At 44.3% G+C, this 24197-nt stretch overlaps 1 protein-coding gene across 1 annotated transcript in view; it reads left to right on the plus strand.

Annotated features, from left to right (window-relative positions):
• Positions 1-24197, plus strand: part of AMT (aminomethyltransferase) — a 525939-nt gene that overhangs the window by 424031 nt on the left and 77711 nt on the right. The window contains exon 8 of the mRNA XM_044085737.1: positions 1911-2066. Within this exon, the coding sequence (XP_043941672.1) occupies positions 1911-2066 (156 nt within the window). The remainder of the gene's footprint in view (positions 1-1910; positions 2067-24197) is intronic.

Below are 24197 nucleotides of genomic sequence, written 5' to 3' on the forward strand. Positions count from 1 at the left end.
TTCCAAATGTCTTTGCTGGCATCCAGGCAGTGTAATTACTAAGCCAGTAATTTGATTTTACTCAAACTGATGATTTCACTGGCCCTTATTACCTTAGGTTTGGTTCTCGTACTGGGAGAGCTGAATTTAAACTGTTGATCAATGTGCAGCCATCTTGGAAGTCCACACTTACATTGGAACAAAAAAATTATTCTGGTAGTCATGAATTCCATTAGATTCTCCAAAGAACAGGCCATGTGGCCTTTAGAATAAATTAATATCAGGACCTAGTGCCATAAATGAGGCTTCTGATGTGTCTCCTAGCTGGCTTCAGGTAGTGAGTTGAGTCAGGTGAATAGGCACATTTTTCCCCCTGCAGCACATTTACACCCAACCTTCTGCCTTCGTTATTCAGCCTGTGACACTTCAAGACAGTGTATGTAATTCTGCCCTGTTCATGTACCCCCATGTTGTTGGCTGCTCTCACTGCAGGGCAGTATGTAATTCCCCCTGTTCATGGTTCTCCATGTCATGTTGCCAGCACCATATATGTATATGGATGCTCCTCCTCATTGTTGTGGTACCCGCACCACAGATTTGTATGAGTAATCATCTTTCTATGTGCTTCCCACCTATTTTGTCATTTTGATGAGATCACATCTGTGTATGATTATCCCCCAAGGAATCTCGCGTTTGTCACTACATATTTATATGAATATCCTAACGAACCTCCTCACTATCATGTTGATTAGCACTGTGTATCTTTATGAATAACCTCTTTTCCCAACTCCTTTCATTTGTTACGTCTCCAACACCACATTTATTTTACTACCCTACCTCTGCTTTCCTGTATAATGTTCCCATCGGCATTCATTTTCATAAACACACCTAATTCCCCACTGCAGTCTCATCCCTCACAGTAAAGCATCACTGTACCCTTTTTGCTATGAAAAATTACTCACTTATACAATGAGTAACATGACATAAACTAGCAGTTGAAGTAATAGATGCAGTTGCATCAGTTTATTGATGTTTTACAGAGAGCCTTTACACCATGTAATCTAAGTGTAAAGCATTACTACTCAAGAATTATGTTTCCTGATGTCATGGTGGCAGGAAGGGTTGGGAGACAGCTGTCTTTCTGCAATGTGGTAATTGCCGCCACCTCAGTCTTCACCCTCTCCTACATGAAACGTAGCACCCCTTGGCCTTCATTTGTTGATTTTTGCAAGTTTCGGGCTTACATAGTGTATGTAAAGTTTCTTTTTAGTGCATCTGACCTGCTGTCCACTGTGTTAGTTCAAGAATTGCGCATATTATCAGAGAAGTACAGGGAATACCTTTTGTTAATAATCTTCACAGTGTGACCAGATGTCCTATGGGGAAATATTAATTACAGTTCATGAGACAGAACATCTCACAATTTCTTAATCGTCAGTTTTATGGTTATGCAAAGAACCAGCGTGCATAATCCATTCTTGAATCCTTAACTCAGTCTCTACATTTTCTGTGTAGCTTTTGTGACAGTGTACTGATGAGTATGTAGTCATTTTTATTCTCTTGACTTTTGTAACCACAAGAAACACACTGAGCTGATGTTCATTTCCAGATGTGACTGAAGTGAAACATGGTAGGAAAATTTTTAGTTGATATAATTGTACTTTCACAGATGAAAGTGAATAAAGATGGAGGTTTACCACATCATTATAGTATGTACAAGTTAAAAGTGCATACAGCCGAGTAAATGTACATTATGAATGTAAATTAAGCAGAGGGTAGTAGTTCATAAGGGGCAAGCGGAGTCAGTGGGCTGCAGTTAGTGATGTAATAATGACATAATGGGTTATGATGTAAATTTTGTGTATTATTTTTTGGTTTGTTTTAAAAATACAGTCTGTATTGCTTTATACTTGTACATTTGATCTTTTTAGGCAAACGTCGTAGGGAAACTGCAGACTTCCCAGGGGCCTCCACCATCATTCGTCAAATTAAAGAGAAAACACAAAGGAAACGAGTGGGTCTGATTTCGACTGGCCCACCAGTTAGACAGCATATCCCCATACTGAACACTGAAGGAAGAGTCATTGGTCAGTACTTTAGTAGTTTTCTTGCAAGTTCTGTAATATGTTTTTTGAACAGCTTTTGAATGGTCTCTGCAAAGATGGGCTGAGATGCCTCATTTATTATGATTATTTTATTTTAATAGCCATTGTGCTGACTGTGATAAGACTTGTTTAAAAGGTAGTGTAGGATTAGAATGAGTGTTACTGTGCCATTGTAGGTTTGGATAAAATCTGTTTTGAATGTATTTAATTCAGTTTTGTAGAAAATCTGTTTATCAATTGTGGACCCTCTTGGAGGAGTTCATCTTCTCCATCAGTAACAATTTATCATTTTTTTTCTGGATATGTGTACCCATTGCCAGCACAACATACCCTTGCGTAATAAACACCCATGATTCATAGGGACACAATTGGGTTGGATTGCATGGCTAGATTTATTAAGGCCCTGGCGGTTGTTAGTCTAGTATGTAGCTGTAAACCTATATGTCATGTGCCATTTGGCTCCCTGTTGAAATGTTGGCACTGGAAACATTGACTACTGACAACCCGATGACAATAAGACCAAAACTACAGTGGAAGAGCGAATCTCCAAAATTGCTCTAGTTCTTTAAACTTCCTTTTTTTGCAGGAAGGGCAAGCACCTCATACCCCAAACCTATATATGTCATCTCTGAGATTGACATAACTCAGAGAAAATGGAATGTTTTGATAAATGGCCATCTTGGACTTGGTTTATACTCAAGTCTATTTTTTGACCATTCACTGTCCTGACTCTAGCAGGTCCCAACATTTCAGATGGTTACAGTGCCAGCTACATAAATGTGACTGCCCGCAGCTTCTGTGATCTCAGTCCTGATGCATGTCATTCTGAATTTCCTAGTCCTGATGCAGATCTTTCTGAATTTTCCATTTTTGATGCTAGAAGCTGCTCTGTTAAGCGTTTTGTGTTGCTGTCAGATTACGTGCCAGACCCAGACTGGCATTGCTTGTGATGTCTCAAGGAGGAGCAAGAAATAAAGCACTGCTGTGAGTGCTAGTCATATTTAGCCCTGCTACCTACAGATCCACGAGTAAGAAATCCCTGGCCTACATCACTTCTGGGAGAATGGAAGTGGTTGATGATCCTCAGCCAGAACACTGTCACAGGTTGTAAGAGTCAGAAGGTGCCTTGCGACCTGGCTTTTCTGGAATTATGCCCATTAAAAACACACTTCCAGTCTTCACAGGTACTGAGCTAATCCTTCAGTAGTAAGTGCTGAAGCACATGCCCTTTGGTTCATTGGATGATAAGAGTCTCAGAGGCTCTCGCCTCATTGAGGTGTATTCTGAAGTGTATGCACTCCCATTCACAGTCACCTGGCCTGAGTCAGTTCATCTGATTGTGGATACCAGTCTCTAGAGATATCTAGCTGCATTTCAGGGGTTCTCAAGTTGAAGGATTCTTTATGGGGGTCAACTTCCAGGACCAACATAGTCTGTTAGTTCTGGTTGAGTGGGTTTGCAAAGTAATCTATTTCTAGCTTTCCATTTAGTGCCTAAACATCTAAACCAGTATTTGTTGCCTGTTTGGAGCTTGAACTTTAGGGATGAGTGTAAACTCTCTGGGAATATTGAAAAACAACAAATAAAAGAAAGAACAAATATAAGGGCCATCACTAAACTGAAAATTTTTATTCCTCTAGTGCCTTGGCAAGAAGCCTTTCAGGGAAGACATACAAGACAAACAGACAAATCCACATTTAAATACCAAATAAGGGAAATTGTCATAAAAAGTAATTAACAGTCAACCTTTCATAGGTTCATAAGTACTAGGCTATCGGCCCAAGGGCCAAAGTAAGCCTAGCCAACAAGGTTCCCAGGCATACGCCACCCAAGAAAGTTATTTTCCTGTGTCCCTGTCGAGCAGAGCCACCAAAGTGATCCCGGGGTGTATTTTATATTTTCCATCCACTTATCAAGATTTTTCTTGAAGACTGCTAATGAGGAACTTTGCTTGACAGTAGCTTGTTCCAGAGTATGGGAATTCTCCGGGACAAGAATCTATCTCTCCAGCATATCCTGTTTATTGTGGTGACAAGGTTTAGGTCCCTAGAGTGTGTAGCTTGGAGGGACTGGGACTCAGCTGTGGCTCTTAGTTTGCAGTCATCTGCGAACTTCGTTAGCCAAAGGCTTTCTGTGGTCGCCTGTACTTCAGAGAAGTAGATATCAAACAGGAGAGGTCCCAGAACTGAACCCTGTGGTACTCCACTTGTCACTGGTTTGAAGTCAGATTTGGAGTCTACAGCTTTTACAGTGTGGGTTCTGTCAGTGAGCCATTTGGCAACCCATCTTGTGACTTGGGGATTTATACCTCGTTTAGTGAGTTTAGCTATAATTCCAGAATGGGGGATGGTGTCGAAAGCCTTGGCGAGGTCAAGAAAAGCTGTGTGAACCACATTACCCTCATCTACAGCTTTGGTGACTGCCTCAGAAAAGTCGATCAGGTTCAGGAGGCATGATCTGCCTTTCACAAACCCGAACTGGGTAGGGTCCAGAGTTTGGAGGTTACCAGTGTCTGAGTTCCATGATGATACGTTCCGTGGCCTTACAGACCAGGCTAATAGGGCAATAGTTCCCGGGATCAGTGGTGGCTCCCCCTTTATGGAGTGGGATAACTGTTGCTGTGCGCCATTCAGTGGGCACAAAGCCTGATGTGAAACTATGATTGAACATGGTGCTTAGGTGGGGAGCCAGTCCATTCCGAAGTTCATGTAAAACACAGCCTGGGATGTTGTCCAGTCCCATGGATGCTGTGTTTCTGGCTTTAGAGAGTGCAGCTTTTACCTGCGTAGTTGTGATTACAGGGACTCTGCATTCTTCCTGTATAGATATGGGCCCTTTAGGAGGTGGGGAGGGGTAAAGTTAGCAGTGAACCTGTCTGCCAGGACGTTGGCAATATCAGTTGGTTCTGTAATTTTCATGCCATTGTGCTGTAACTCAGAGCAGATCTGGGTGTTGTCATTTAGATTGTTGACATAGCTATAGAATGCTTTGTGGATGTCCCAAAAATCAGTGGCGATTTTGTTTTCGTAGCTAGCTTTGGATGACCTCATAAGGGAACTCAGCTTCTTACTGAGGCTGACCAGGGAACTCCTCCACTCATGGGATTGTACTCTTTTGCAGCAGTTTCTTCCTTCTGTTTTAGAGTTTGTTTATGGCAGGGGACCACCAGATTGGCTTCTTTTCTTTGGAGGATGGCATCTTGGTTCTGTTTGGGATAGCACGATCCATGCACTCGTGTAAGTGCTTATGGAGTGCATCTCTGTAGGATTCAGCAGTTGTAACTGTATTGTCCATCTGCATGGGTGTCATGAAGTTCGCCATGTCTGTCTTAAGCATGAAGTTGACTTTGGAGAAATATTTTACCGTGATTTCCTTAATGGGGGGTGGGGACAGGATGTGGATATCTAGGGTGATTAGCTTATGGTCGGATCTGACCAATGAGAAGTTGACTTCAGTGTGGAACACCGGTCACTCATGTTAGTAATGACTAGGTCTAGGATATTGTTGCCGCGGATGGGGGGTGTGGATAAGTTGATCCAGGGCATTGGAATTTATGAATTTCAGAAAGCGTTGAGCGAAGGAGTTGGTACATGAGTAGTTTTCCCAGTTAATGGTGAGGTAGTTCAAATCTCTCATTATTAGGGTGTTTGGTTGAACCCTAATATTTTCCAGTATATCATGGAAAGAGGAGTAGAAATACTGGGACATGGTGGGGGATCTGCAGCAAGCTACAATTTGGATTGCAGTTTTGCCCAGAGTTAGTTGCACTTGGATAACCTCAGATGCATTATGCTTAAGCAACTAGCCTGGAGGTGTGGATATTCTTAATGAATATGGACACACCTCTGACTTTGATGTTCTGGTCCAGGTTAGGTGGTCGAAAAGTGTGGTGTGAGTTATAGCCCGGTAATGCAGGGGTGCTCTCTGGAGCCTTGAACCAGATCTCAGTCACTGCACAGATATCTATGTTCTCCATTTTAAGGAGTGCCTCGAGGGAGTGCATTTTGAGGTTTAGACTTCGAGCATTGAGTAGCATTACCCTCAGTTTTTGCTTGCGTGTTCCTGTTATGGTGGTAAATTTGTCATTTGAACATTGCCTAAGAAAGGCACTATAGGGGCAGCAAGAGCCTTATCCAGTATCCGGAATCCCAGGGGTGACAGGTGCAGGCCATCTCTGGCAGAGCATCGTGGTCTGTCGACCATGTCGTCTCAGGCAGACAGATACTGGATCCCTTAGACACCAGAAGCTTAGCCAATTGTTGAAGTCAGTCATTTTGTCCTTGTACTGCGGTATCATTCTGGGCGATGGCAGGATGCTACTCAGGGCTAGGGTCATACCTGCCTTGGCTGCAAGATCAGAGAGCTCTTCCATGTCTCTTTTCTTGTAGTCCAGGGAGGTATGTCTCAAGTCATTTACACCAACATGGACAATGATGGAGTTATATTTGTACTTGTTGTAGAGTGACCTGAGGGCATGGGTTATGTGGCGGATCCTGGCACCCGACAGGCAGCTGACAGTAACCATCTCCTTGTTTAGCCTGGTGAGTGGGACATCAGTGTGCCTGACTATAGAGTCACCTATGACTAGTGTGTTGTGTTGGGATACGTTGTTTTGCTTATTGGCTGTGGTTGAGTGGCACACTGAGTCTGTGGGCTGTGTGTCATTTGGGTTGTGTTGGGGGCTGGAGGTTGCTTGTGTTTCTGCTTTGGAGGTCTTTGTTACTTGAGCAAATTATTATTGAGAGCCTCCGCGAATGTTTTTGTGTTTCTGTGTGTGGATTTTGGTGGTGTAGGTTTAGTGGGACTATGTGATGAGTGTGCTGTAGTGCAGGTGTTTACCTTCTTTTCTTGACTGTCAAGTTCAGTCTTGGTTGGAGAGAGCTTTACTTCCAGTTTGGCTAGATAAGTGCATGTCTCACAGATTGTGGTGTTGGGTGGTAGGAGGAGAGGGTTATCTGTGTACATGAGGCAATTGCTACATTGCCCCAAGATGGTCAGATTCATCAGATAGACAGGAGAGGATGCTGGGAGCTGACCCTTGGACATGACTGAATAAAAAACTACTTTCCTCTAGACAAGTGAGGAAAGTGAGTATAAGAGCTGTTTTTCTCTAAGCAAGTGAGGAATGTAAGTACAAAAACTGTTTTCCTGTAGGTAAAGAGGAAGGTTGCGTGCTGCAGTCATTTGTAGCCTATTTAGTGCTAACAAGTTCTGAACAAGTGCTGAGCATGAATAAGTAAATTCAAATGCTAAAACTAAGAATCTCTACCTGGATCTTGTGGTAGATAGGCTACCCTAGTGGTGATCACTCCCACTGATAAGCTAGAATGCTTCCCTCCTACACAGAAAGGCTTGGGGGGCTCGGAAGATTACAAACAGTCCTGGATACAGCAAATCTGTATCTGGACTAGACTAGTTACAGGAAAGGTGGGAAACGAGCGCAAACGTGGGCTCTAAAACCAAAAAGTTGAAAGAGATGGAAAAACTGCCCAGATGGCCAGTAAACTACAATTTCTGGGCCAGAAACCACTCATGTGGTAGATGGTGCTTACCACTCCCACTGATAAGCTAGAAGGCTTCCCTCCAACACAGAAAGGCTTGGGGGGCTCAAAAGCTTACAAGCAGTCCTGGATACAGCAAATCTGTATCTGGACTAGACTAGTTACAGGAAAGGCAGGAAACAAGCACAAACACAGGCTTTTAAACCAGAAGGTTGAAAGAAATGGAAAAACGGCCAAATGGCTAATAAACTACAATTTCTGGGCCAGAAACCACTCTTGTGGTAGATAGGCTACCTAGTGCTTACCACTCTCACTGATAAGCTAGAAGGCTTCCCTCCAACACAGAAAGGTTTGGGGGGGGGGCTCAGAAGCTTACCAACAGTCCTGGAATATAGCAAATCTGTATCTGGACTAGACTAGTTACAGGAAAGATGGGAAGCAAGGGCAGACATGGGCTTTTAAACCAGTAAGTTGAAAGAGATGGAAAAATGGCCAAATGGCTAATAAACTAAAATTTCTGGGCCAGAAACCACTCTTGTGGTAGATAGGCTACCTAGTGCTTACCACTCCCACTGATAAACTAGAAGGCTTCCCTCCAACACAGAATGGCTTGGGGGCTCAGAAGCTTACAAACAGTCCTGGATATAGCAAATCTGTATCTGGACTAGACTAGTTACAGGAAAGGTGGGAAACTAGCGTAAACATGGGCTTTTAAACCAGAAGGTTGAAAGAGAAGGAATAACTGCCCAGACAGCCAATAAACTACAATTTCTGGGCCAGAAACCACTCCTGTGGTAGATAGGCTACCTAGAGCTTACCACTCCCACTGATAAGCTAGAAGGCTTCCCTCCAACACAGAAAGGCTTTGGGGGCTCAGAAGCTTACAAACCGTCCTGGTTACAACAAATCTGTATCTGGATTAGACTAGTTACAGTTAAGGAAGGAAACAAGCTTAGAATTTATTTTTGGAAAATGGAAAGTGAGAAAGGAGAAACAGAAGATAATTCAAAAGTAAGGACCTAAGTGGCTTGCCCTTCACAAATGTTCTCTCTGTATTAGGTAAAGTGAGCTAGTGACACTAGACCGGAATAGAGCTGGGATAGAGCTGAACAGATGGGACTGGTAGGAGTGTCTGAAGTCAAAATATGATCTCACTGTACTCTGTTGGCTGAGCGAATGAGATAGACCCAGGAGAAGTGTTCAAACACAAATTTACAGGAGGGGCGGGCAATTGCAAAGCCGCCAAGATTAATACCAAAACAAGAACAGGGACGGCAGGCGGGACTAACAGCACAGAGAGAGAGAGACCACAGTATTCTTTGAAACAATTAAATAGAAAAATAAATAACTACAGAGAGACACAAACACAATATTCAATGAAACAATTAAATAGAAAAGTGAAATGCAGTACAATCTTTAACTCTGCAAGTTTGTACTTAACTCAGCTAGTAATGCAGTTGATTGTAGGTATGTAGCAGAAGCCAGACAACTCAGGTATTCAGCAGTAATCACAAATATTTTCCATTTAATCCATTATGAAATTAGGGACCGAAGAGCTGAATTTTAAAATTAAAAGACTTTCCTTATAGTGCAAGCAAATTTTTAAAGTACCTCCATACCTAGCATTCAAACAACTTATTCCAAAATGCAGGTTGTAAATCTGCTAACTTCACCACCATGTTCCTTAAAGAAATGCATTGCCAAAGGACTAGTATGATCCCTTTTTCCAATATTTCTAAGATGTTCTTTTATCCTGACAGAAAAAAAGTATTTTTGTTTCACCTATGTAAATTAAACTACACTGGCATATAATAGCCTAAATTATCGACCTAAGTGGTATAAGTAGAATTACACTTAATGTCCAACTTAATGTGATTAATCTCACTAAACCCATTACAAGTAAATGTGCAAGCAGAACAACTGCCACAGTGGATTGCACCCCCGTAATATATGTATGCATCTAAAGGGGACTTGGACAATACAAAATAACTATGGCATGAAATGTTACCAATATTTTTCCCTATAGTGAATGAAATTAAAGGAGGCCCAAATACTAATTTTACTCATTATTCCATTATTCATTAAAATATTCCAGTTTCTTTTTTAATGCTACAGACAATTTCACTAGATAAACATATTTTCTCTCACCACTAGTAGAACTAACATTATTGGGACCCAAGTACATTTTCACTGTTTGCCCCATAATAATTACATTATTTTTTTATTAAATTTGGATTTGTCTGTTTGTTTTGCATGCCCACCCTGTAAAGCTTCTTACCGAGGCCCTGTGGGAATATTGCCCAATGCTCAGTGGTACTCTCTTATGGCCACATGCCACCCGTGGTCATGAGTGGTGTATTTTTGTTGCTTGATTTTTTTTTTGTGCTTGCTAATTGCACACTTTCTTCCATATATGACTGCTCACAAGTTCAGTTCTGCATTTGTTATGTGAGGCAGTGGCTTTATCCTACTTATTTTCCTTTGATAGTCAAAAGACCAAGAGATTACTATCTTAGAAGCAGATGTACCATACAGTCCTTCCCCTGGATGATCTCTTCTTTGGAGGCACAATGAGGCCTGCGGCCATGGTCCTGAAACAAGTTCCTTCTCAAGAAGTGCCTGAATGCATGTCTGTGGAAGAAGCAGAAACATCCCAGAGTTATTGTCCCCATGGAGTATGTTAATAAGAATGTCCTTTTAGCAGCCTAAAAGCCTATAGATTTATCTCCTTTTTTCACCCAAGAAGGCAAACATTTTACAACTCCCCAGTTTCAAGGACTGAGTCTTTGACTAGGATTCCTTGGATCAACTCCTTCATGATCGCCTAAGTCCAGCATATGACCCAGAGAGAATAGCCTTTTGCTGCTACCTTGCAGTGAACAGGCATGGCTATATATTTGTCAGACATGTCAGGGCTTAGACAGAGCCATCATCACTTATCTCACCTGTCCTAATTCCAGTCCTCTTTAGCAACACAATTGTTAATATTGTACCAAATTAAAAGTAAAACAAATTACCACATAAAAAACATTTTTTAGTGCTTTTAACTCATGCCTTCCAGGTAGTTTATGTAAATTGCAGAAATGCAGTTTTTATGTTTCAGAGTTAACCTTTATGAATCAGCGCCCCCCCTTCCTGCAGCTTAGTGCTTAATATGTCAAAAGGTCATACATTATTTTGTCCTGTAGCATATCCAAAGGTCAGTTGTCAATCTCCTCTCCGGTCCAGCTGGTGAATCTGGGAATCTTGAGGCAATGTTACAACTGCCTCATGTACACAGACAACCCTCTCCTCCTCCCAACAAATTCCAGCACATGTGAGAGATGCAACCATATAGCCAAACTGGAGGCTAAGCTCTCTCAACTCAGTACTGGCGTAGCCAGTCAGGAGGAGAAGGAAACCACACTCACTACAATTCCAGTCTCACATAGACCTACCACGACAGCAAACGAAACACATAAATACACAAAAACATACTCGGAGGCTCTAAATAAAAATCTGCCTAAGCAGCAGAGACCTTCAAAGCAGACACCCAAGCAACCGCTACCCCAAAACAAAACACGTGCAACACATAGCTCACAAAGTCAGTGTGCCGAACAGTCACAGCCCTTAAGGCTAAACAACACACCTGATACACTTGTAAAAGGTGACTCTATCGTCAGGCGCACTGACGTCCCGCTCACCAGGCTGAACAAGGAGAAGGTCATGGTGAGCTGCCTGTCGGGTGCTAGGATCCGCCACATAACACAAGCACTCAGGTCACTCCAAGGCAAGTACAAATATGACTCAGTCATTGTCCATGCTGATGTGAATGACCTGAGACGTACCTCCCTGGACTACATGAAAAGAGACATAGAGGAGCTCTCTGAGCATGTAGCCCAGGCCGGTATTTCCCTGACCTTGAGTAACATCTTACCTTCACCAAGAATGATGCCACAATATGAAGACAAGATGATCAATTTCAACAATTGGCTTAAGTATTGGTGTCATTCAAAGGGGATCCAATACCTGTCAGCCTGGGATGACATGCTCGACAAGCCACGATGCTTCGCTAGGGACAGCTTGCACCTGTCACCCCTGGGCTTTTGGATATTGGCAAAGGCTCTTGCTACCCCCATAGTGCCTTTTTTAGGCAAGGCTCAAAAGACAAACCCACCTCCATAGGTCTCACAAGGGATAAGAAACTAAGAGTAATGCTACTCAACGCCAGAAGTCTAAACCTCAAGATGCACACACTCGAAACTCTCCTTAGCATGGAGAACATCGATATCTGTGCAGTAACAGAAACCTGGTTCAAGGCTCCCGAGAGCACCCCAGCACTACCAGGTTATACCTCATACCATGCTTTTCGGCCCCAAAACTTGGACCAAACCACAAAAGGAGGGGGAGTATCAATATTCGTCAAAGATACCCACACCTGTAGGTTGGTGGCACAGCACGAAGCATCAGAGACTATCCATGTGCAACTAACAGTGGGTAAAACTGCCTTCCAGTTTATAGCCTGCTACAGACCACCCTCCCAAACCCAGGAACCCCACTCTGCCTTCCTGAGAACACTGGAAAATATGAAGGTCTCTCCAAACACCATTATATTGGGCGACTTCAACTACCCAAACATAGACTGGGAGCATTACTCTAGCTCCAACACCCTAGCCCAAAGGTTCCTAGAATTTATAAACTCAAATGCTGTGGAACAACTTGTTACCACTCCCACAAGAGGAGAAAACATACTGGACCTGATCATCACCAACATGGGGACTCTATGCTCCAGACCAGAAGTGTATCCCTCACTGGTAAGATCAGACCATAAACTAATCTCACTGGATATTCACATCCCGACCCCACCCCCTGCCCAGAAAACCACAGTGAAAAACTTCTCTAAAGCAAATTTCACACTCCTCAAAACCGAGATGGAATCCTTCAAAGTCCCCGGGCCTGTGGAAAATACAGCCCAGACCGCAGAATCCTTTATAAACGCATTCTATGAACACCTTCAGGAATGCATGGATCATGCAGTCCCAAATAAAACCAAGACCCAATCCTCCAAAGGCAGATATTCTGTCTGGTGGACCCCAGCCATAAACAAATTATACAATAGAAGGAGGAAGCTACTACATGATAGAGCAAAATCCCAAAAAGGGAAGGCATCTGTGATCAGTATTAGCAAAAAACTACAGGCACTCATAAAATCGTCTAAGGCCAGCTTTGAGAGAAAAATTGCACAGGACACTAAGGATAATCACAAGGCTTTCTTTAGTTATGTTAGGAACCTGGGTGGGAATTCCCAGATATGAACCACAAACAAAGATACACCAAAACCAGTTTATTCGATAAAGCTTTCGGGTCTGCACCCTTCATCAGTATAATTTTACAACAGAAATGAGACATTTAAGTAGGAGAACCAATTAAACAAATGCTTCAGCCCAACCCATTCACTCACTAACCTAAAATTATTAAAAAGGCAACCCCATGCACACAAGAGAATTTTTATATATACACATACAAAGAATTTAATTCACTTTAAATATATCTTAAAATAGCTTAAAATATATACACATATATACATACAACACGTACATGCATGATTCACATTATTCAAATAAATTTAAACATATATTTATACCTAAGAGATAATAAAAATAAAAATAAAATAATGCCCTCTTACTATAGCTAATAGCTTCATAATTTTTCTCTTTGCCTCTTCACTAATAAGGGTTTTAAATTCACAGCATTATTCAAACCTGGACTCGCGTCTGCTTGGAGCCTAATGATCCATTCCAATTCCTTTAATTCTAGGAGGTTATTAATGTCTCCCTTTCTTATACTAATATTGACTGCTGCCAATACCCTAAACTTGAATATATGATTACTTCCTTCTTCCATAATGTGCTTACTTAAAGCATTAGTTTGTAGCTTTCTTCTAATGTCTGACTTGTGTTCTATTATCCTTTCTTTGAGTTTTCTAGTAGTTTTGCCTACATAAAATGAAGTGCAGGCTAAACACGATGCAAAATATACATTTTTTTCTATATTACATGTGGTCAGTGTATTTATTTTATAAATCTGTCCATCAGTAGGATGTTCAAAATAATCTCTACCCTCAAATAAATCATTGCAGCATGAACAATTATAACATTTCCTTATGCCTATCTCTTTCTGAGTTGTAGGTTTACTCTTGAAATCTTTATAGCAAAGCTTTTGTTTTAAAGTTTCTGCACTTCTATATGCCAAAGAAGGTTTACTTCCTGCTATAGATTGAATCTCAGGCATAGCTAACAGTATAGGCCAGTTTTTCCTTAGTATAGCATTCACATTATATGTATTAAGGTTATAGGTAGTTATAAACTTTGTTTGTGGTTTATCGAATAAACTGGTTTTGGTGTAACTTTGTTTGTGGTTTGAAACTGGGTACTATCACTACTGTGTTTCAAGAATTCCCAGATATGCTCAGAATTAGTCCAAAATGACAAAAAATACACCGAACCCACAGACATTGCCAACATCCTAGCTGACAGGTTCAGTGCAAACCTTCCCCCCCCCCTCCCCACCAAAAGGGCAAATATCTATCCCAGCAGAGTGCTTGCCCCCCTGACATCTCAGATGCTCAGGTAAGAGCCACCCTCTCCAAAGCAAAAAACACAGCATCAATGGGACCAGACGGTGTCCCGGGCTGCGTCCTACATAAACTCCAAGAAGAGCTAAATCCAAACATAAAACTACTGTTCAATCTCAGCCTTACTACAGGATATTTATCCAAGAGTGGCGTACAGCAACAGTGGTCCCTCTCCACAAAGGTGATGCCTCAACGGATCCTGGAAACTATCGCCCCATAAGCCTGACTAGCTTGGTCTGCAAAGCTATGGAAAGGATCATCATGGACCTCATAAATAAAGATATTGGGGACCTACAGACACTGGATCTTACCCAGTTCGGCTTTGTTAAGGGCAGATCCTGCCAATTAAACCTGGTTGATTTCTTTGAAACAGTCACCAAGGCCATTGACGAGGGGAAGGTGGTCCACACAGCCTACCTGGACCTTGCAAAAGCCTTCGATACAATACCCCACTCGGGCATTATAGATGAGCTCACCAGCTTAAATATAAACCCCTATGTCACTAGATGGGTTGTAAACTGGCTCAAGGACAGAACACACACATGGTTAGAATTGCTGGAGCCATGTCAGACTCCAAACCAGTTATAAGTGGTATCCCACAAGGCTCAGTCCTGGGACCTCTCTTGTTCGGTATACATCTCTCGGAGGTACAGGCCAACACCGAAGGACTGTGGCTGACCAAGTTCGCAGATGACTGCAAACTGGGCGCCATAATCGACTCTCCAGCTGACACAAGCATCCTCCAAAAGGGCCTCATAGAAACAGACAACTGGTGCCAGAGCCATGGCCTCAAGCTAAACGCCAAAAAGTATATAGTCATCCCCTTTGGCAAAAACAAAGTGCCCACAAATTACCACATAGGTAGTAATCCATTAAGTACAGAAGAAGTAATTAGGGACCTGGGGACCCAAGTTGATAGCAATCTCTCATTTGACAACCAAGTGGCCAAAGTGGTTAGAAAAACATTTTATATAGCCCACCTAATCATGAAGGAATTCACATCTAGATCAGGGGAGGTCATCGTGCCTCTTTATTCATCCCTCATCAGGCCCGTAATTGAGTACAATGCCCCTTTTGGGATGTACCTTACCAGACACCTGCAGCAACTGGAAAGACCCCAAAAGTACCTCACCAAGAGGATCAAAGGGCTCAAACAGATGCCATATGCTGCCCGGTTAAAGAAACTCCAGCTCTACTCAGTGGCATACCACCTGCTCAGAGGCGATCTGTGCCTGACGTATAAAACCATGTCCAACCCGGAATTAATGGACATGCTGCACCTCAGAAAATCCAAATCCCATCGAGCTACGCGCTTGAGAGACTTGAACCTCTGCACTGAAATAAATAGGACATGCTGGAGGGACAGATTCATAACCCAGAGGCTCCCTTCACTCTGGAATAAAATCCCAGTCCAGGTTAGGCAGAGTCCCTCATTGACTCTCTTCAAGAGGAATCTTGATGAGTGGATGAGAGATCGTAGGTTTACCCCGGGTATCACTTCTGTGTCACTGTTAGACAGAGGCACAGTATATTAACCTCGAAAAAGGGCATAGCAAAATTAATTTAAAATGGGGTGGCGAAAGCCAAACACACTCTGGCTAGGCTTATAAATGCCCTAGGGCAGATAGCCTAGTATGAACCTATGATAGCATTTTCCATTCTATTGGTGCAGTTTGCCCATTATCACATAGGTTCAGAGGTAGTTACTAGGCTTGCAGTCCAGGAGACCACTGAGGAACCTAGCCCAATTCCCTTTTGTCCTAAAGCACTGTCTGTGATGTGCTCAAGGTCACACATTAGGCAAATGAAGGCTGAAAGAATCGAAGCCTGTACCACAGGAACTGCAGCTTACAGCTTTAAACCTTTGTTTCACCGATGGACATTCTTTTTGCGTTTATTGCCTGGGAGCAATCCATCTGCAGGAGTCCTGCTGCTTCTGCCATGCTTTTAGTCCCAGAGTTCTCCAAGAAAGAAATAATAAGCTAATTCTAAAGGGACTCTTGAAACCCTCGTTCGAAGTGGCCATGGATTCTGCTTCCAGTTCTAAGTCAAAATCCTCAGTCAAAAAAGAGATCTCCGGCTGCTTCAGGTTCCTCGGAGCCACTGGAAAAGTCACAAAACTTGCTTCGACCTCCTCAGCTCTACTGTCCTCGGGGCCGCAGGAAGTGTCGGTGTTGATGGAACCTGCATCGGCTCCAATTATATTGGAACCTCTTTGTAGCTGATCGCCCAGTCTTAGACAAGTATCGCCTGAGAGGAGATCTCGATCTCCCTCCCTGTCCACCAAATCCTCCAGGACCCTTTCAGATGTGGATGTCGATAGGGTGGCTCAGAGGCTCCTCCAGTCACCGGTTTTGGCAAAATTGTTTTCGGCTCTGTCCCAGTTGGCTCCGGAGCCCATCCCGATACATTCTTCAATCATTCCTCCTCCAAGCGCATCTCTGTCTTTGGAGCCAGAATGTTCCGCTCCATGTGATGTTCCTAGGTCGGTTCCAATGGCCCCTCCGGGCCTATCGGTACCGACGTCGGCTCCGACCCCGTCAGCGCCGTCCATGGGGTTCGGGACTCGGGAGTCTTCAGTCGGAACCAATGGGGACACCTCTGGACACATTTCGGTTCCTAGTCTCCCGCTCGGTGCCTCAGCTCGAGGAACCCTGACTTCTGTTTTGGTATCGGAGGTTGGCCGGTCCGGGGGGCTACCTTTGAGGCCATGTGGACTGCGCTGGCCATATCATCAGCTGCATCATGTGGGCCGATCATTCTGACCCCTACCACTCCAGTGAGAGCCTCTGATCAACACCTGTCCGTAGACAGCGGAGCCCCAAGGCCTAGGGATACCTCCATGAGTGGTCCCCAAGTTTCTGAGGGCCCTTCAGAGTTCTTGCCTGAGGAGCCCCCTAGAAAGAAAGCATGCAAGAGGAAGCACATAGACTCCCAGGATGAGTCTCTCACCTCAGATACTGACCTCGAGGAATCGGAGGGGTCCCCCAAGTCATCCTCTGATGATGTTTCTTTCTCCGACATCCTGGAGATATTGAAACAAAGAGGTGACTGGCCATCCAAAGCCCCCTCCGAGGAGGAGTCTGTCTTCCTGAAGGCCTTTGGTACTCAGCCCTCTGCCTCCTGGGTGTCTCCACCCTTCTACGAGCTCCTGGATTTAATTTGTCAGAGGGTGTGGGAGAACCCTGATTCTGTGGGACCCGTACCCAGGAGATGCAATAAATTTCTTTCTGCTCCCCCGGGCAAGGAGTTTTTGTCCAAAGGAGTCCCTGTGGATGCCATGGTGGTGGCGACGGCCACTCAGAAGGAAGTAGCAGAGACTTCTTCCTCCGTCTATCCTCCTAACAAGAAGTGTAGGACCATGGACCGGTACAGGAAGCGTACCCTCTCGTCAGCAACTTTTACCTTACGTTCACTGAACTACCGGTCTCATTTTACTCTGCTCCAGAGAGATCTCCTCAAGGAGTTAGGAAATACTGTTATGGGTAACGTGCCTGAGGCAGTGGCCCAGATGGTTAACGCCCAGGTGTCTACCTTCAATTCCATTGTTAACTCCTCCATGCAGCTCATTTCATATGCAGCTGAGGGAGCGAGTAGGGCAGCAAGCTCAGGAGTCGCCCTTAGAAGGCAAGCCTGGCTGCACCTTTGTCATTTCGTGGAGGCCTTCAAGTCTTCTTTCACTGACGCCCCCTTTGATGGTTCTTTGTTCGGAACCAAAGTGAAAGACACCCTCACCAGGTGCGAGCAAGAGGGAAAGACCCTGTCTGCTGTAGGGGTCTGTTTTTCCCTTCCCTCTAGGCATTACCCCAAGGCCCAGCGGGGTGGGAAGATGTGGTTCAAAAAATCACAGAGGTTTTTTCCTCGTGCACAAGGTGAGTCCCCCTCCAGAGGCAGAGGAGGGGGAAGTTATTCAGGGAGACGCCACCCTAGAGGCAGAGGGGGCCCCCGCAATTCGGGAGACTGCAATTCCTTTCGCAGCTCTCCCTACAGTCGTTCCTGATGGGATGCCCGACTGTGCTTTTCCGGAGCCAGTCGGGGGTCGAATATCGTTATACCCGGAAGCCTGGCAAAGCATCACCCAGGACCGATGGGTATTAAGAATAATTTCTGGAGGTTATGTCATCCCTTTTTCGTTAGACCCTCCTCCAGTCAGAAAAATCCCGGACATTCCACCCAGTCAAAGGGATCACGCAGCCTCAGAGGTTTCAAAGCTGCTAGGAAAGGGAGCCATCCAACGTGTCCCCTCAGACCAAATCGGGTTAGGGACTTACTCGAGATTCTTTTTGGTGCCGAAAAAAAGAGGGGACCTGAGACCCATATTAGATCTCAGCCAACTGAACAACTATGTACAAAAGTCCAAGTTCCATATGGTCACACTACAATCGATTCTCCCATTGTTGGGAGAAGAAGTATGTATGTGCTCCATCGACCTCAAGGGTGCTTATTACTTTGTCAAAATGGACAGGGCATCCAGGAGTCACCTACGCTTCCGGCTGGGAGCCAGTCATTTCCAATTTCGTGCCCTGCCCTTTGGTCTCACCACAGCCCTCAGGGTGTTCGCCAAGTGTATGGTCGTGGCGACAGCTCACTTGAGACGTCAAGGATTCCAAGTGTTTCCGTATCTGGACAACTGGCTCCTCACCGCCCCCACCAGGCATCTACTAATCCAAACCAGGGACGCTACCATCACTCTCTGTCAACACTTGGGCATAACACTGAATTGGGAAAAATCTGCCTTGTTGCCCTCACAGCGTGTCATTTTTATAGGCGCAGAGCTAGACATCGTTCATATGTGAGCCTTTGTACCGCAGGAAAAAATCACAGTCTTACAGCAAGAGGCGCACGCCCTGCTACCCCTGAAGAAAGTGAAGGCAAAATGGGTTCTCCAACTCCTAGGGACTATTGCAGCCACAATTATGTTAGTCCCTCTAGCGAGATTGCACATGAGGCTCCTTCAGTGGCTCCTCTTTGCTCAATGGTCTCTCCAGAGACTTCCACTTTCCCACCCTATTTTGCGCACAGACAGGTGCAAACAGGGTCTCAGTTGGTGGCTTTGCACCAACAATCTGGACAGGGGAAAACCCTTCGTTCCACCACCCCCGGTTGCCACAGTGACCACGGACGCCTACCAGATGGGGTGGGGGGGCATTATCTCGGCAGGACGGTCCAAGACACGTGGCAAGATCACGAGATACATCTGCATATCAACATCCTAGAGATGAGAGTGGTGCTACTTGCGTTGCAGGCACTTCAGTGCTTTCTTCCTCTCGGAACTATTGCAATACACTCGGACAATATGTCAGTGGTGTGGTATCTGAGCAAGCAGGGAGGAACCAGATCATACCCCCTGTGCAGAGAGGCCATGCGAGTGTGGCAGTGGGCAGTATCTTCCCAACGGTTTCTGGTGGGAACACACATTCTGGGGAAGTCCAGCGTGATAGCAGACAGGCTAAGCAGAGCTATTCTGATGCCTTACGAGTGGTCCCTGAATCGTCTAGTGGCAGAACGAATCTTCAGCAGATGGGGTCAGCCTTGCTGCGACCTTTTTGCTAGCCCCCTCAATGCCAAATGCAGCAGCTACTTCACGCTGATCCCCCCACAGGGGGAGTCACCCAGGGACGCTCTAGTCCACGATTGGCCCTCCGGTCTGCTTTATGCTTTCCCTCCATTTCCCTTACTATCAAAAGTGATTCAGAAAGCGCAATCCTTGGGAAGCAGAATGATTCTAATTGCTCCACACTGGCCTCATCAAGTCTGGTTCCCCTTTCTCCATCCCTACATTGTGGACACACCTTGGACTCTGGACCCACAACCAGACTTACTGACACACATGTCGGGACAGTTCCACCCTTCTCTGAGGACCCTCCGGTTGACAGCCTGGCTACTCCACTTTCGTTGTTGGTTAGGCTTCATCACTTTTCACCTGAGGTAGTTCATATTTTATCTTCCTCTCGTAAGCCCTCTACTAGGAAGATTTATTCCAGCAAATGGAAGAGGTTTTGTAGTTGGGCTCATACCCAAGGAATTGATCCTTACACAGCTCCAATTGCTTCCGTCTTGGAGTTCTTGTCTATGCTTTTCCAGCAGGGCTCAGCATCCGCTACCATTAAAGTTCAATTGGCAGCGATTTGTGATTTTCATGTTGCTAATGAGCCTAGTCTTATGGCTCACAGACTCTGTAAGGCTTTCCTGAAGGGCACTCTGTTACTCTGTCCTCCTGTCTCAGAACCGATCATGCCCTGGGATCTAAATTTTGTTCTGCAAGCCCTTACTTCACCACCCTTTGAGCCTGCAGCTACCTGTGACTTAAAATTTTTGACCTGGAAAGCTGCCTTTTTAATAGCCATCACTTCAGCTAGACGTGTTTCAGAAATTCAAGCTCTTTCTATCAAACCTCCATACTTGATCTTTCAAAAGGACAGGGTTTCTCTTAGACCAAACCCTTATTTTCTTCCTAAAGTGGCGTCCATATCTAATCTTAATCAATCTATTGAGTTGCCAGTGTTTTTTCCCCATTTTTCAAACAAGGCCGAATTTAAATTTCATCAATTGGATGTACACAGTTACATTTCTATCAGCACAGAACCAAAGATCTCCGGAAATCTGATCAGCTGTTTGTCTCCTTTTCGGAAAACAGAATTGGGTCCCCGGTCTCCAAAATCACCCTATCCAGATGGATATCAAATTGAATATCTTTCACTTACTCCTCAGGGGGTAAAGACCTACCGTTTCCAGTCGAGGCTCACTCTACTCGGGCTGTTTCCACATCTACAGCCTATCAGGCCAGATTGTCTATGGATGATATTTGTGCGGCAGCTACTTGGGCTTCTCCTCACACATTTGTTACTCATTACAAGTTGGACGTGGTTTCTAGGGGCAGGTCTTCCTTTGATTCCACAGTACTCAGGAGTATCTTCCTATGAGCCTACCAGGATGTAGGTGCTAGGGACACTGTCCCACAGGTAAGAATGTAGGTGATATTGGACTACATAACATCAAGAAGTTATGTACTCACCATAACGTTCGATGTATGTAGTCCATCTCGCCTCACATTCTTACTTACCCTCCCACCTTCCCCCTTCCTGGGGGATCTGGAGGTTAGGTCTGATTTACAGAGCTCCCCTTCACCTTTAGCTTATTCTTCTTTACCTGGATGTTGTTATGCATGGGGTATGAATGAGTGTTCGCAGCAAACTAGATCTGAGGATATGGAGCAGTGCAGCATGGGATACCTGCTTAGCCCAGCCAGTAGAAGACTTCGAGCTAGAAAAGTTTGGCCGAGTCAGAGCCGATATTCGACTCCGAACCCACGGGTAAGAATAGCCTTGATGTAAACTGCAGGCCGTATTGGCCATAGTTAGCTTACCTGTTGGTAGGATTTTAGCAGATGCTGTGAGTGAAAGCTGCTCCCATGGAAAAAAGTCTGTGGTGGAAATAAATTTCCCGAATACAATCTTTAGTTCACAATTCACAGCAGACTGAAGTTTACTGTCTAATTTATGAACCACCTCAAATTTGACATAAGTAAATTTCAAGCAAAATCGATTTAATTTCAGTTTGTTCATGAACTTGAACAGCCAACCACTGGTGACCCCTTAATAAATAAAGTCAAATCTTCATTATGTCTAGAATAATTAACATAACACGTGAATAAACTTGAGGAATACACAAGATGTTCTTCCGTGTCACTGTTGCAGAATTCTTTACTAAAGGGATCCCCTGCCTGGGGTAGCTGAGTGTCCAGCCAGTATACCAAAGCCTAAGGATTTTATGGATGTCATGCGTCACACACATGATTTCCTTCTATTCCTATGTTGCAGTATTCATAACCTGAGGAATTCCCCGTCTAGGTGACCTGAATGTCTGGCGAGTATCCAAAAGACTTTTTCTACTGCATGGTATGTGCAACCTTGCACATAGCAAGGCAGCCAATTTAGGCCATAAAGTTGATGGAACGTAACATACCATTCTTCAGAACTTTTCTGCAGCCAGTCCAAATGCCAGCTTTTGCTGTTTGTCTGATCGCTGAGCAGTTGCTGTTTTCACATAAGTGCCTCTTTGGGGAAAATCTTTGTTCTTTTTTTTTTTTTTTTTTTTTTTTTTTGCTGCTGCATGTTTTTTGAGATTAATGTCATCTAGGAAAGGCAAGTCCCTTTGTGGACATCAGATTCCACACAAAGATAGCCATGATCAGTGTTTGTTTTGCATAGGGTCCAAGCACAATTACAAGTCTTGCACGATTTGCCAGGCATTCACCCACAGAACGCTTCATAGACATTTGTCAGCTCTTAATATTTACCTCGAGAATCAGTGGTTTAAAAGGCTGGCTTTTGGTTTGGAGGGCACCGCAGGTCCATCCAGTGAGCCACCAAAGAAGGCCAAAAAGATCAGGCCCGAATCTTCGACTGCACCTCTGGATCTGGGCATTCCTCTCAAAGCCAGTGTAGGTCTGGAAGCCCATTCGATCTCTGGTTTCCAACCTGCAGCTGATACCATTTTGGAAGCCGTTAGGGAGGATGTCAGTAGCACATCCGCAGAGACATTGCAGATGTCTGTTCAAGGCGTTAAGGGGGAACTGTGGCTCACTACTTTAGATGTCCCTTGCAGTGGCCCTCCAGCTCCTCCATCTCAAGTTATCCCAACACCCACCCAAGAACCTAGGCCTATGCCAACTGTTCTCATACAGCCTAGGGGGATTCTTGTTTGTAAGAAGAAATTAAAAAAAAAAATTATACTTTTTCTGGGATCCTTCCCCAGATTGGCAGGCCTTCTTACAGGGAATCCTTAATGCCTTTCTTGCTTTAAATCCATCCATTGTTCAACCTTCCATTACTGTTCCTTCCACCACTCCCAGGAAATCAGTAGAGGAACAGGAGGCTCCTGGAGAAGAAGAAACGTCTTCATCAGATGACTTATTAATCCACACCTCAAATAGTCACCTCTAGGCTATGCTTCTCTTGAATTAGATTCTAACAGCGGGGGTTCTCCAGAAGAAGATATGTCCTTTGGAGAAGCTATTTCTAGAATGAGAGGTTTCTTCAAATGGGAAAATAGGCAAGTATAAGAAGTTAAAAAGAGATATGACCTGTTGTAGATGCCATCCTTCCTGTTCTCCCTCCTTTTCTGGATGCCTTTCTCTCAGTGTCAAAGAATCCAGATTGTTAACCTCCAGCCCCTAAAAGGCCTGACAGATTCTATAATGTCCCTGCGGACAGCAAGTTTTTAAATTAAATATCCTCCAGCAGATCCAGAGGTAATTTCCCTTTCTGCAGACAAACCTTCCAGACTTCCTAAATTAATCTGCTCCCTTCTGACAAGGATAGCAAAATGATGGAGAGGACAGGTAAAAAAGTGTATGCATCCTCTACCCTGGCTTTCATAGCCATCAACTACTAGACCCACATGTCGAAATATGTTGTGACATTGCTTACCCAAGCTTCTCAGATGGTTTCAGACACTCCTGATTCTCCAGCCAAGGCTCAGCTTGCCTCTTTACTGTCTGCCTCAGCACAGGTGCTTAGACATTCAAGTAAATACAGTTGTGACGCAGCTGTGGTTTCTGCTAGATCAGCAGCTTTGGGTTCTGTCCTTAGGAGGTACTCATGGTTGAGATTCCAGCCTTTGTCTGATGATATCAAGGCTAAAATTATGGATGCACCTTTGGACAATGATGCCATCTTTGGTGCCGATGCTGCAGTCCTTTTCAGGTCCCTACATGAAAAAGGGAAAGAGCTTAAGGAACTGAAACACATCTTTGTGTCTCCAGTTCCTAAATACCACAGAAATTATCCTCCCAAGACTCAATTTGTCAGAAGAAAACAATGCAGTTCCCCTCCTTCCCATAAGAAAGGGGCTCATAGACAGGAATCTTCTAGACCTCAGCAAACCCCTGCTCAAAAGACCACCTTTCCAGATAGGTGAAGTAGTCTGTGACAACCTGCAAAATCTTTCAAACAACCCCTTTCCCACTACGTATCTTCTTCTCTCCCCCCTCGGACA

This window comes from Protopterus annectens, chromosome 10.part0 (assembly GCF_019279795.1).
Source record: "Protopterus annectens isolate FY-2018-M chromosome 10.part0, PAN1.0, whole genome shotgun sequence".
In the NCBI taxonomy this organism is placed as follows: domain Eukaryota; kingdom Metazoa; phylum Chordata; order Ceratodontiformes; family Protopteridae; genus Protopterus; species Protopterus annectens.